This window comes from Rattus norvegicus, chromosome 1 (genome assembly GCF_036323735.1).
Source record: "Rattus norvegicus strain BN/NHsdMcwi chromosome 1, GRCr8, whole genome shotgun sequence".
Classification (NCBI taxonomy): domain Eukaryota; kingdom Metazoa; phylum Chordata; class Mammalia; order Rodentia; family Muridae; genus Rattus; species Rattus norvegicus.
Window position 1 is genome coordinate 212,071,995 of NC_086019.1, and position 12,681 is coordinate 212,084,675.

General features: G+C 50.0%; 1 protein-coding gene across 3 annotated transcripts; it reads left to right on the top strand.

Annotated features, from left to right (window-relative positions):
* Positions 1–376: 376 nt before the first annotated feature.
* On the top strand, positions 377–9,185 carry Catsper1 (cation channel, sperm associated 1). 3 transcript variants are annotated; one of them, XM_039101329.2, is made up of 12 exons: positions 377–1,413; positions 2,371–2,577; positions 3,550–3,612; positions 3,774–3,927; positions 4,245–4,336; positions 4,483–4,626; positions 4,835–4,898; positions 5,059–5,131; positions 5,221–5,281; positions 6,208–6,283; positions 8,761–8,875; positions 9,029–9,185. In XM_039101329.2, exons 1-12 carry the CDS (start codon positions 504–506, stop codon positions 9,053–9,055), a joined length of 1,986 nt encoding a protein of 661 aa, XP_038957257.1. In that variant the 5' UTR covers positions 377–503; the 3' UTR covers positions 9,056–9,185. The 3 variants fall into 3 exon arrangements, with proteins under 3 accessions (XP_038957257.1, XP_038957256.1, XP_038957258.1); XM_039101328.2 differs by having other exon boundaries at positions 378–1,413; positions 3,499–3,612; XM_039101330.2 differs by lacking the exon at positions 2,371–2,577 and having other exon boundaries at positions 378–1,413; positions 3,499–3,612.
* The last annotated feature ends 3,496 nt before the right edge of the window (positions 9,186–12,681 follow it).

The following is a 12,681-nucleotide window of genomic DNA, read 5'->3' on the forward strand; positions in this document are numbered from 1 at the left end:
TGCTGGATGGTGGGCTAGAGGAGAGCTTGACCCTTATTAAAAGTAGGTTGCAAGAAATTTATGCCTACAATTTAGCCCTGGTTGACTTGGAACTGTGTAGACCAGACTGGTCTTCAGCTCACAGAGTTCTACTTGCCTCTCCCTCTATAGTGCTGGGTTTGGAGTTCTGTTCTATCACACCCAGCCCTGTTTTCTTGTTTTACACTAAAAAGGTAAGTGAAATACAATAATTCTTTTTCTTTATCTTATATTTGTTTGGGTTTGGTTTTGTTTACACACAACAATTTTCAATTCTGAATTATAAGCCCAAAAGAAGTCCTCATTTGTAAAACTGAGACCCACGCGTGCTGCTGAGATCATAGAGAGGAGAATTCTAAGAGAATACTCAGACCTTCCTAGAAACTGTAGCTGTAGTTGGGCTGAGCTTAGCTTTTGGAGATCCAGAAAAGGGACTTAAGGTTCTACACTTGAGCTGTCTTTGTTCCAGGGTCTCCAAGACAGTCATGGATCAACCTTCAAGGACAGACGAGTCTTACTATGAGACACACTCTGGTAGCTTGGATCCAAGCCATCACTTCCACCCACCATCCTCCTACCCCTATCCCCACCCCACACTGTATAGGCCAAGCCTCGGTGGAGTCCTTCATCATGAGTCTCCTCAACATGGGGTGTCCCCACAACCATCCCAACAGCATGCTGGATTCTATCAACAAAATGAATCCCAGCATTTGCGTGGATCAGACTTCCATGATAGTGCTTTCCCCCATCATTCCTATCATCAGGACAGGGCCCACTTCTCCACATCACCTACTAATGTCCCTCACACTTATGGCGGACCTCATCCCCTTGCTGAGTCTCAGCACTCTGGTGGACCCCAAGATGGATCTCATATTGAATCCTATCATTCCCACCAAGGTAACCCCCGTAAACCCAGTGTAGCTTTGTCCCATCCCTCCTCTATTGGCAGCCACCAAGGGAAAACCCATCACCACTATGAGAGGCCTCAATATCTTGACCCTCGCCAGAGCAGAAGGCAGTCTGACCTTTCAGACAACCTTTCCCATCGCTCTGGTGAGGAGTACCAAAACCAGGAAAGATCTGGTCTCCAAGTCGGTCAGCAACAGGAGGGCCAGCGAGCCAGCTCTAAACGTGGTGAGCATCGACGCCGGCGTGGAGATTATTTGAAGTACAAAGACCGTATTCGCCATCGCCGCCCAAGTGCTTCCCAGCTCTCACACAAGTCCCACAGCACAGAAGGCACCTCTCCTTCTCATATGAGATCCAAGAGCTTAGCCAGTATGCCTCAGTCTCACTTGGGAGTTCAATCTTATGTTTCCAGCCAAGTTCATTCCGGGGATAGCTTGAAAGAATCAGTCTCTTGGAGCGATGAGGACCATGTTCAGAAACGCAAAAGTGAGTCTTTCCTGGGGTTCCAGCCGAGACTCCTACCTCTTTCCTCAGTTAGATTCATACGGCTCTAGCCGAGACCCTGAACTGGCTCTTCAGCCATCAGGAAACCCAGTCCCCACTTGTGTATGGATTCTATTAGCCGCTTCCTTCTGGTTGCTCACTGTCTCACCCCTTACTGGCTCTGGCTCTGAAAGCCTGGCTTTACTCAGCCTCATTCAGCCATTCTTTCTCTCAAATGTCCGTGTTTTCACCATTGAGGATCTAATCAGATGTAGATACCTAGTCTTCCTGGGTGCTAGCAGTGTAGGGGAGAAGCTAGGACAGTTGCTTCGCTCTCAGGGTCCAAAGCTAAGGTTGGGTACAATCCCAGGCCATCTAATGACAGGAGCCTGGTATCTTTGCTTCTGTGGATTCTGTGTCCGCATTGTCCCCACTAAGCTGTGAAGCACTTGCTGAGGACATGTTCTGAGAACCAATCCTAAAAGAAAAAGCCAACTTACTGGAAGGCATGGAGAGAGCTCAGTAGTTAGTCTCCCGGACTCTGTGCCTACTAGTTCAGCAAATACAGCAAAAGTCTCATGAGTGACCAGAGGACTAGCGATGTACTGAATGGGAATAGGAAAAGTAGTCAAGGGGTAGGATGATTTAGCAGGATCTTAAATGGAAAAGGAGATCACCAAGAGGGTGGGATGGTGACAAGAATTAGGTTGTCTTTAAGTTTGCATATGAACAAAGATAAATCTGGAGTGTAGGGTCAGGAATGCTTAGAGCCCGCCAAACCACGTCCCAAACATCTTGGCCCATGATGAGGAAGGAATAAGGACAGTGAGTCCAGGACCAGTACAGGACAAGCCAGATGGCATTAGTGAGTAGACAAGAGGATGTCTATCTGAGAGGGTACCTGGGATCACTGCACCCCATCACGACCTGCATAAGCATAACTTTCTGACTTCTTTACAGAGGCCCAGAGGACCCACAAGAAGGCACACTCTGGGAATGTCTTCCATTTGATATGGGAAAAAATAAGCCAACTCCTTTTGGGTCTCCGGCAAATGTTATTGACACTAACCCAGTCCCTGTGCTTTGAGACCTTTATCTTCCTCGTGGTCTGCCTGAACACAATCGTCCTTGTGGCCCAGACTTTCACTGAGCTAGAGATCCGAGGTGGTAAGAGTCAGGTGCCCTTGTCCCTATGCTGAACAATTGGTGTGACTCTGGGTCCTCCCATGAGCCTGACCCAGTGCCAAGAGGTCTTTACAATTGATGTTAAGCCTAGCAGTAGTGGTATATGCCTTTAATCCCAGCATTCAGGAAGCAGAGGGACTCAGCTCTTTGTGTGAGGCCAACCTGATCTACCAAGTGAGTCCCGGGATCACTAGGGCTACACAGAGAAACCCTGTCTTCACCCTCTGGCAACTTATTGACATTCCCAGAGGTAAAAATAGTCTCAAGTCCAGCAGAGAACCCAAGAATTGCAGGCCATGCTGTAGCCACCAGGTGGCAATATGGTCTGAGTCTACCACTCCATGTGGGCCCTGTGCTGGTAAGACCTCTACCAAGAGGCCCTGGAGTAGTAAAAGTGAAAACCGGAGACCACTGGCCTCTTGAAGCCCAGTAGAGCCAGGTGATTGAAGAGTCACTCTGTGTACTGCATTTACTGCCACAGTTGAAGGCTGCAGTTTTAGGACATGTTAAATGTATGTATGCTTATAAAGAACTTTGCCAAGCCTGTTTCTTGTTCCTATTTTACAAACAAGAAAACCCACAAATGGGGTGGTTAAGCTCTTTAAAAGAGCTAGAGGGCTTGGCACATGTCTTTAATTCCAGAAGAATGAAGCAGAGGCAGGCAGGTCTCCATGAGTTTGAGACCAGCCTGACCTACATAGCAAGTTCCAGGTCAGCCAGAGCTACATGGTGAGATTCTTATCTAAAAAAACAAACAAACAAACCCAAAGGATAAAACAAAACAAAACAAAAACAAGAAAGCCTGAGTGTTTGGCCGGCATGAGGTACTAATAAAGAAGGGAGAAGTAGAGGGTGCCCAGGCTCTGGGGATTGTCACTGAGAAAGCCTCTGGTGACCCCACAGAATGGTACTTCATGGTTTTGGACTCTATTTTCCTGTCCATCTATGTGATAGAAGCCTTCCTCAAGCTAATCGCTCTGGGCATGGAGTATTTTTACGACCCATGGAATAATCTGGGTGAGCAGGTTTTCACAGGACGGGGAGGGTCGCTGAACTGTTTGTGGGGAGCTAAGGACAGAAAAGGGACGGGGATGGGATGATGGTTTTGGAAAACCTGTGGGTCTGGGCTAAGGGTCTGTCGGGCTCTCCCTAAAACTGAAGCAGCGCTCCGCCCTTAGACTTCTTCATCATGGTCATGGCAGCGTTGGACTTTGTGCTCCTCCAGATAAACTCGCTCTCCTATTCATTCTACAACCACAGCATGTTCCGGATCCTCAAAGTCTTCAAGAGCATGCGGGCCCTGCGGGCCATTCGGGTCCTTCGGAGGCTCAGGTCATTGCCACCGAGGCCGCACCCCTTGGTGTGGAGATTCTCAAGGAAAAGGGAACATGGGCCTAGATTTCCAGGGAATCCATGTGACCTGTTTCTGAGATGGTGGGTGGGCATTGTAGCCCCTTGTCGTGCTTGGAATAAACCTCCCTGGGGTCCACGCACAGATCAATCTCTATTTTCCAGGGAAGGATCAAGACTTGACTAAGTCACCAATGAATTAGGGACACCTTAATTTTAGTGCCCAGTCTGGTTACCAGCTACAGCTTCTCCACCGCCGTCCCCACTAATTCCGACTCCCTCTCCGTCACTGCCCACAGCATCCTGACCAGCCTCCACGAAGTGACCGGGACTCTGAGTGGATCTCTGCCGTCCATCACAGCTATCCTCTCCCTCATGTTTACCTGTCTCTGTATCCTGTGCAGTGGAGGTTGGGCGGCTGCTGGCCTAGGGCAGTGGGAGTGGGGAGAAGCAGGTCTAGAGGGGCTGAGTGTGGCCTGGTGAGAGGTGGTGAGCGGTGAGGGATCTGGTAATGGTTTGGCCCTAAGCAGTTGCCAGTCCTCTTCTCTGTGGTGCTCCGGGCACTGTTTCAGGAGTCAGACCCCAAGCGCTTCAATAACATCTTTACCACTCTCTTCACCCTATTCACCATGCTCACCTTGGATGACTGGTCCCTCATCTACATAGACAACAGGGCCCAAGGTGGGTAGAGGCCAGGGTCCAGGGCCTGGTTAGCAGACACTAATGGCTCAATTACATCTACCATATGGGGGCTGCTGATACCTGCTGGAGAGGGTGGCAGCTGGGTAATGCCTTTCGGTTGACCTTTCCCCTCCCCCAGGCTGATACCTGCTGGAGAGGGTGGCAGCTGGGGAATGCCTTTGGTTGACCGTTCCCCTCCCCCCCCCAGGTGCCTGGTACATCATCCCCATCCTCGTGATTTACATCATTATCCAGTACTTCATCTTCCTCAAGTGAGGATCTTCTTGACTGCCCAGCTACGCCATCAGCTCCTCACCTAACCACCCCACCCCCAGCCCTCTCACCCTCAGCAAGCCACACTGGACTCAAAGAACAGTATGTGGCCTCTTTTCTGGTGTCTCCGTTGAGAGCACCCCACTGTCCCCTCTGCAGCCTGGTGATTGCTGTCCTGGTAGACAACTTCCAGATGGCATTGCTCAAAGGCCTAGAGAAAGTGAAGCAGGAGGTACCACACACATGGGGCGGGGACGGCGGGGGGTGGAAGAATGACACTCCAGGGAAGAGACCCTGCTAGAATGGACACCTTTTCTCCAGCAAGCTGCCCGGGTCCATGAGAAGTTGCTGGACGACTCTTTGACAGATCTCAACAAAGCAGGTACCGACCTGTCCCCACTCCCGCCTGTCCGTGTCCTCTCTTGAGTAGCCAGGCTGTTCCAGAGGTTTAGAATCTGAGATTTGGGAAGGCTATCCAAGTTTAGGACTTTGGTCCAAAGGATTCTGGACAGTCTTCTAAAAGCCAATTATATGTATTAATTTTTGAAAGGACGAATTATGGTTTATGTAACTAACTTTCAGTGCCTGCCACAGTTGGCCCTCCGTGAGATGTTTACAACTGCTGTTATGAGTCCCATAGACTCAAGGTCATGTATGCTCATCCAGACTTATGCCTGTAATCACAGTGCTTGGGGCGGCGGGGATCAGAAGTTCTGAAGCATCCTAGACTACATGAGACACTGTCTCAAGAGAAGGGGAGTTCCAGGGGATCTGATGTTCTTTTCTGGCCTCCATGGATGGGTAGGGCACACATGCATACATGTATGTTGACAGAACATACACACAGGGAATTTTTTTAAATCTTTGAGGCAAAAAGAGGAGGAAAAAAGATGAATATCAGAATCTGAACTTCTAGACCCTGTTGTAAAATCAGCGTAAGAGCTTACTTACGGTTGATAATTACCTAAGTGAAAGAAATTGGCTCCAATCAACAGGCAGTAAAAGCGATTTGAGGAATGACTTGGTTCAGCACTCAAATGATAACCTGGATCTGGTCTACATGTCTGCCTTGTTACCCTTTGGTGTTTGGTTGGTTAGTTGGTTGGTTTTGGGTTTTGGGTTTTGATATTTCTCTGTGTAGCTCTGGCTGTCCTGGAACTTGCTCTGTAGACCAGATTGGCTTTGAACTAAGAGATCCTCCCCCTCTGCTTCCTGAATACTAGGATCAATGGTGGTCACCCCAACACCCAGTCCTCTACCTTCCTGAATCTGGTCATCCTCCTCACTATGTCCCTTCTTTCCATCCAGACCCGGATGCCCAAATGACTGAGGAGACCTTGAAGACGCAGCTTATTGAGAGAATGTTTGGCAACATGACAGAGAAGTGAGGAGATGGAAGGAAGGGCTGGGGTGGGTCCAGGGCAAGAAGTCTGGAGCCGGATGGTTGGATGGGAAGTCAAAGAACATTGCCTGTATTGCCTATCTGTCTTGGGCAGAAGGGAGTAGGTGGAGGGCTAAGGCTTGTTTCCAAGGCTACAAATGGGACGTGGGAAGCACAAGCAGCGCTGGACAGTGAGGAGCGGTTCCTAGCTCTCAGAGGACTTGTGTTGGCTTCACTACAAGGATCATAGGAGAGTTCTCTCTCTCTCTCTCTCTCTCTCTCTCTCTCTCTCTCTCTCTCTCTCTCCCTCCCTCCCTCCCTCCCTCCCTCTGTGTGTGTGTGAGTGTGTGTGTGTGTGTGCGCGCGCACGCGCACGTGTGCGGGGGCACACACACACACACACACACACACACACACATGCGCGCGCGCGCGCGCTCAAGAGCACCCCTACAGATGCGCACGTATGCACATGTGTTCTGTTTTGAGACAGGATTTCTCCCTGTAACCCTGGCTGTCCAAGAACTTGCTCTGTAAACCAGGCTGGCCTAGAACTCAGAGATCCAACTGCCTCTGCCTCCCAAGTTCTGGGATTAAAGGTAGGTGCCACCACTGCCCAGCTTCTCTATTAAAGTATCCTAACCCTTGTCAGATGCAGGCTTCATGAGGGTGCCAGGGACCCAAAGAGAAATTCTACTCTTTTACTGCCACTCCTGTCCATGCTGCCAGGCCCTTTGCTGGGTCACTGACAAGTTTCTGCCAAGTGGAAGGTTGAAGGGTACTGTGGAGAATCATGTGGCTAGGGTCTGGAGGTCACATGGTGAAAGCTCATCAAAATCCATGCCTGGCCAAGCCAGCTGAAGATCCTTGGTGCAGACTAGGGTCCTTAGCAACAGACCGCTGTGACTTGGCTCTCAGGCCTAGTTCTCTCGAGGTTCTCTGTGGAAGCCAAGCCCCGTGCTCCCTCCCTGCAGCCAGTCTGGCTCCAGCTCATTATACAGGTCACAGCTGTAAGCTGATGTCCTCTGGACTCCACTCACCACGACAGAATGCAACATCTGCAGCCTGGTGTTCCGAGTTCTATGTGACTGGGGTAGTGTTAGATTCCTCAGATCATAGCCATCGCTACCTATGGCATAACCTTGGTTTGGCCACACTTTTTTCTACGATGACACATGGACTACTGCTTAGTCTCTGGCTACACTGTTGTTTTCTTGTTAGATGTTGATACCAGGCTTGCATGATCAGTATATGAGAGAGCCAGTTTAAATTCCTTACTACTGTCGCCTCCTGGGTCATTCTCCTGTTTATCCTACATGTTCCAGGATCTGAGCCACCATTGTGGCCTCTGCCATATTCTTTGGGGGTGTAGTCCCTACTGGTTCCAACACTTAGAGTGTCTTTCAGTATAGTTTTGTTTTTTTTACTCTCCATTTGGCTTAAGCTCTGATCTTAGATCTTCCTTTCCTTTCTGGATAAAGTCCTGGCTACTTCCTCTAAAAGGGCCCTAGGCATGGTGTTGACACTTACAATGGGTTGTATTGTCTGGGCCCAAGGGTGATACCTCTTTCCTGTTTATCTCAACCTCCTTGGAGCAACCTGCTTTTTCTATTCCCAATGTGCTTGGCAAATGGATTGATAAGATCCAGTGGGTGGACGAGTGAGTGAGAATGAACACGGGACAACACAGTTATTTAGACTGAGTGGGTGGATCTGGGGAAGAATGGGTGGGGTGGGGGAGGTAAGTGTGCAATGATTGGATAGGCAGGTGGTCGAGTGGGTCTACCGAGAGGCTTGTGTAGATGCGGGTGGCTAGAAGATGAACCGTTACGGATGCTTCTATGGTGCAGACACATGCAAACTTTTTGGTTGTTGAAAAACAGCCAGACACATCAGGTATAATGGTGTATGCTGGTAACCTCAGTTCCTTGGAAGGCTGAGGCAGAAGAATCACAAGTTCAAAGCCAGTCTGGACAACTCAGTGGGAACTCATCTCAGAAATGCAGGGGCTAGAAGAAATGGCTAAGTCTGTAAAGCAATCTCTGTATAAGCAGGAGGGTCTGTGCTTGGATCCCAACACAGGTGCAAAACACTAGGTGTCGCTGTGCACCCGGGAACCTGTAATCCCAGTGCTGAGGCGGATGTAAAGTTAGGAGGGTCCCTGCAGCTCACTAGCCAGTCAGCCAAGCAGTGAGCTCCGGGTTCAATGGCAGACACCATCTTAAAAAGTAAAGTGGGGAACAATAGAGGAAGACACCCAGTGCTGACTTCTGGCCTTCACATGCACACATTCACGTGTACCCACAGGCATACACTCACGTATACTCACATGCACACATGTGTAGACAAACACACACATCTACAAAATAAGTAAAAAAGTACAATCTAGAGAAGGAGACATGCTGGAGAGAGACATCTAGTCAGGGCAGGGAGAGCCATGTTAGGTCCCTAGGAGCCCAGTCCCTGTCTCTACCCAACTCCAGGCAACGGAAGCTCCACTTCCAGTTCCTGCAGTTGGTGGCAGCTGTGGAGCTGCATCAGCAGAAGTTTCGCTCCCAAGCCTTTGTCATCGATGAGCTTGTGGACACTGCATTTGAGGTGAGCCAGGAAGGAGAGGGGCAGGGGAAAGGAAAAGAGAGGCTGGGGGGAGGGGTAGAAGCTCTTACACAAATGTGGTTCTGAGTAACAGTGGCATGGAGTTGCCAAAGGCTGGCTCTGCTTCATTCACACACACCCTATCTGACCCTACAGGCTGGAGACGACGATTTTGGGAAGTGACCCTGAAGAATATTGACTTGAGTCTCTGGCAAGCTACCTACCTGGGTGGGTTGGGACAAGGCCCTAACACTGCTGGTACTATCCAGACCCATGTTGGACTAAGGTCCCAATAGAGTTTTCTAAAACCCCAGGGGGCTCTGTGTCCTCACTGGCTAGCGTGAAGCAAAGGTCAAGGGGAGTTGAACAGTGTGCCACTGACATGTGCTGACAGTTGCAAGTGTAAGGGTTCTTCTTGGATCTCCTCCGGCTTCACCAGATCCCAGCCTCTCAGTTCAGTCGAACAGTGCATTAGCAGAGATCAGAAGAGCAGTACAGAGAGAGGAGTGTGGGAGGGGATGGAAGGCCAAATGTGGAGTCCTTAGTTGAGGACAGCCTATCTGGCCTGGGGGTGGGAGAAAAAAAGAACAGATTGAAATATCCCAAAATGTTCAGGATTGCACCAGAGGCCAGGCATGGGGCCCAGCACCAAGGAACTCAGGCTTACCAGGAACCCCAACATTAAACATAAGGGTAGCAATTCAGTGGGAATACTAAGAACCCAAATGGACAGTTGGTGGCTCAGGCCTTTAATCCCAGCACTGGGGAGGCAGAGGCAGTTGGATCTCTGTGAGTTCAAGACCAGCCAGGGCTATACAGAGAGACACTGCCTTTTTATTTATTTTTTATATGTAAGTACACTATAGCTGTCTTCAGACACACCAGAAGAGGACATCAGATCTCACTACAGATGGTTATGAGCCAGCATGTGGTTGCTGGGAACTGAACTCAGGACCTCTGGAAGTATTCTTAACCACTGAGCCATCTCTCCAGCCCAACTCTGTCTTGAAAACCAAAAATAAATGAAAAATTTTAAAAGGACCCAGAGGTTTAAAGAGAGTGAGAAGAGCTATGGGGATGGCTTGGGTCTCAGAGGGCAAGATCACTTGCTGGTGTTCAGGAGGATCCAAGTTTAGTTCCCAGAACCCACATAAGATTGCTTACAACCACCTATAATTCAGCTCTAAAGGATCCAACAGTTTCTTCTGGTCTCCATGGGCCCTGCACTCACATGTACAGTTCACACACAGACACACATGCATATAAATGAAAATAAAAATGTAAAAAAAAAAAATCTAAGTTAAAAGTCATTGACATTACCTTCCCCACAAAACCTTAGTGAAAACTAGAGAAGGCCTCTTATCCTTCTAGTAGATGGGGATAGGGCCATGTGACAAGGACCAGTTGCTGTTGGGAGAGGGCCAAAGAAAATGGCTGCTTCTGCCCATGTACTGCCTGAACCCAAGCAGGATGTCCAGAGCCCTGTGTCCACAGTGGGACACAAATGGGACACTTGTCTGTGCTAAGCACTGAGTCAAGGTGCCCTTCAGTTCTGGCCCAGGAGCTCCTCATCAAGAGTCGGCCATCTTCCATCATTTATAGCCATATTACTCTTAGTAGAAGCCAATCTAGAGGGTCGTGGAGGCTGGAGGCGCTCCAGAATGGGAGGGAGCTGGAGGATGGTGGTTTGACCAGCGCCCACACTCACCACTGGTCTGGCCCAGGCAGCAGCTCTTTCTCCAGAAACTTAAGAGAGAACACCGCTTGGTGGAGGCGGCTCTCCCAACCTTGCTTGGTCATGCCCAGGCCCAGGAGTACAAGCAGAGGAAATGGCATCCGGGATTTGGGCACTGATTCCAGGCGTGGAGAAGCCACAAGACAGATGTCCTGACTCTTGCCTCTCCCCAGGCCTCACACATTCATTCAACAAGTATTTCCAGTCACCTGCCCTTTACGGGCTGCATGCTTGGTGTCTCTCCATGATGGAATTTGGGAAATCTTCCAAGTAGTGACTACACAACACGAACTGCACTGTCACGGGTATCAGGCTCTAGCAGAGGCAGGGCTGCAAGTTGTCCCCCCTCTCAATATCAAATCCAGGTCCTCGGTGTGTCAGTGTGCCAGGTGGCACTCGGCCTCCGTTGCCTCTAAGATGTGGCCTTTGAAGGTGGTAGACAGAACCCCAGCTGCCCTGGTGTTCAGGAGCTCTCAGAATTAGGGTGGGGGTGGAGGTGAGGAACGAATTAGGTGTGAGATCTTTCTTAGGAAGGAGGTGTGTGAGAGTGAAGAACGGCTGGTTACCCTCCCTGCCACCCCAGTGATGCCAGCTTGAACCTAGCACCTCCTAGTGCTCCCAAAGCCACTGATGACTATGGCCTGTCTCCAGGGTAGATGCATGTTAGTATATCTGAGCAAGACTTCTGGGCCTGATGTAAGTGCTGGCTTGGGAGGAGGGTGCTGTGTACGCATCTCTGTGTCACTTCCTGCTTCTCCAATGTGAATGCATTCTGCCTGGTGTCTCTGCTTATGTCCAGGACATGTCTACAAGCGCCCGAGTGGGTCCTGGGACTACCTCCCCTCACTCTATTTGATCATGTGCATAACAAGAATTACAACTACAAAGAATCTAAACCCTGTTTCCTTCAGTCCAACATGACATTGCCTGGACCCTGTCCCTCCTGTGAGAATGACCCCTCCAGGACAGTAGCTCCTGTTCCCTCTACAGCACCATGGCTCAGGTTCCTTTAGGAATCCTGCCCAGTGCAAAACACTGAGAAAATACCTCTGGGAAGGTTGTGAGAGCCATGTACTGGCTTCATAGCCTCTGGCCTATGGGAACTCAGAGAAAGTCACTTCCAGCCACCAGTATGCACAAGAATATTTGTGAGCTGGGGAATCAGTGCTGAGGGACCCATGGAGTTGACCAGTCATCTTACACAGCTGTTCAGTACTGAGTTCAGCAGGATATGGGCTTCCCTTCAAGAGCTGGCAGATGAGGGGACTGGACTGGATTGGAGACTGCCCGGAGGCCCCTTATGCCAGAGTCACGCCCATAAGACCCTGTGTCAGGGCCTTAGAGGACTGTAGTCTGGGAATTTGACATTCCCTCAATATGTATGTGACCAAATGTTCCAGACATTCTGGGCTGTGACGGCACACGCCTGTAATCCCAGCACTCGGGAAGCAGAGGCAGGTGGTTCTCTCAGTTGGAGGCCAGCCTGGTCTACAGAGTGAGTTCTAAGACAGCTAAGGTTTACACAGAGAAACCCTGTCAGGAAAAAAAAAAAGTTCCAGATACTGAAACATGAAGGGCTTTGCTTGCTGCCACAGCCTGTACCTTGCTGAAGGGAAACAAGATACCATGAGTGCCCCACAAGCCTGCTGTCTAATGCTCTTTGCTGCTTCACCATTCGAGAGCAATAATGAGAGCTGAGCCACTAATACTCTCATTGGCCTGAGTCATGAGCCTTTGCGGCCCTCTGACCCCTGACGACATCCTCCTCGGATTCCCAGCACGAACCCCAGAAGAGACGCTGGTCCCCTTCACAGACATCCTTACTGCCACTAGTCTTGAGCATCCGTCCTCTGAGTCTTTGATTTGTCTCCTCCTCCCTTACCTCGGAGACCACTGAAAATGTCTGGAAGAGGGGCTTCCGTCTAAGGAGCATACCCTCAGTACTGCCTCGGACGAGTCAGCAGGGACTCCCTGAGGAGGGTAAGGCACAGTATCCTGTCAGCCGAGGGGTTCTGACAGTCCCTGGGAGTAGAGTGAAGGTCAGTCAGGGTAAGAAACACACAGGAGAAACCAG

Bases quoted from the DNA above. Each gene is read 5' to 3' on its own strand.
- Catsper1 (XM_039101328.2), top strand. From the start codon at position 504: ATGGATCAACCTTCAAGGACAGACGAGTCTTACTATGAGACACACTCT. The intron at 1,414-2,370 runs GTGAGTCTTTCC...ACTTCTTTACAG, and splicing joins CCATGTTCAGAAACGCAAAA to AGGCCCAGAGGACCCACAAG. The intron at 3,928-4,244 runs GTCATTGCCACC...CACTGCCCACAG, and splicing joins CGGGTCCTTCGGAGGCTCAG to CATCCTGACCAGCCTCCACG.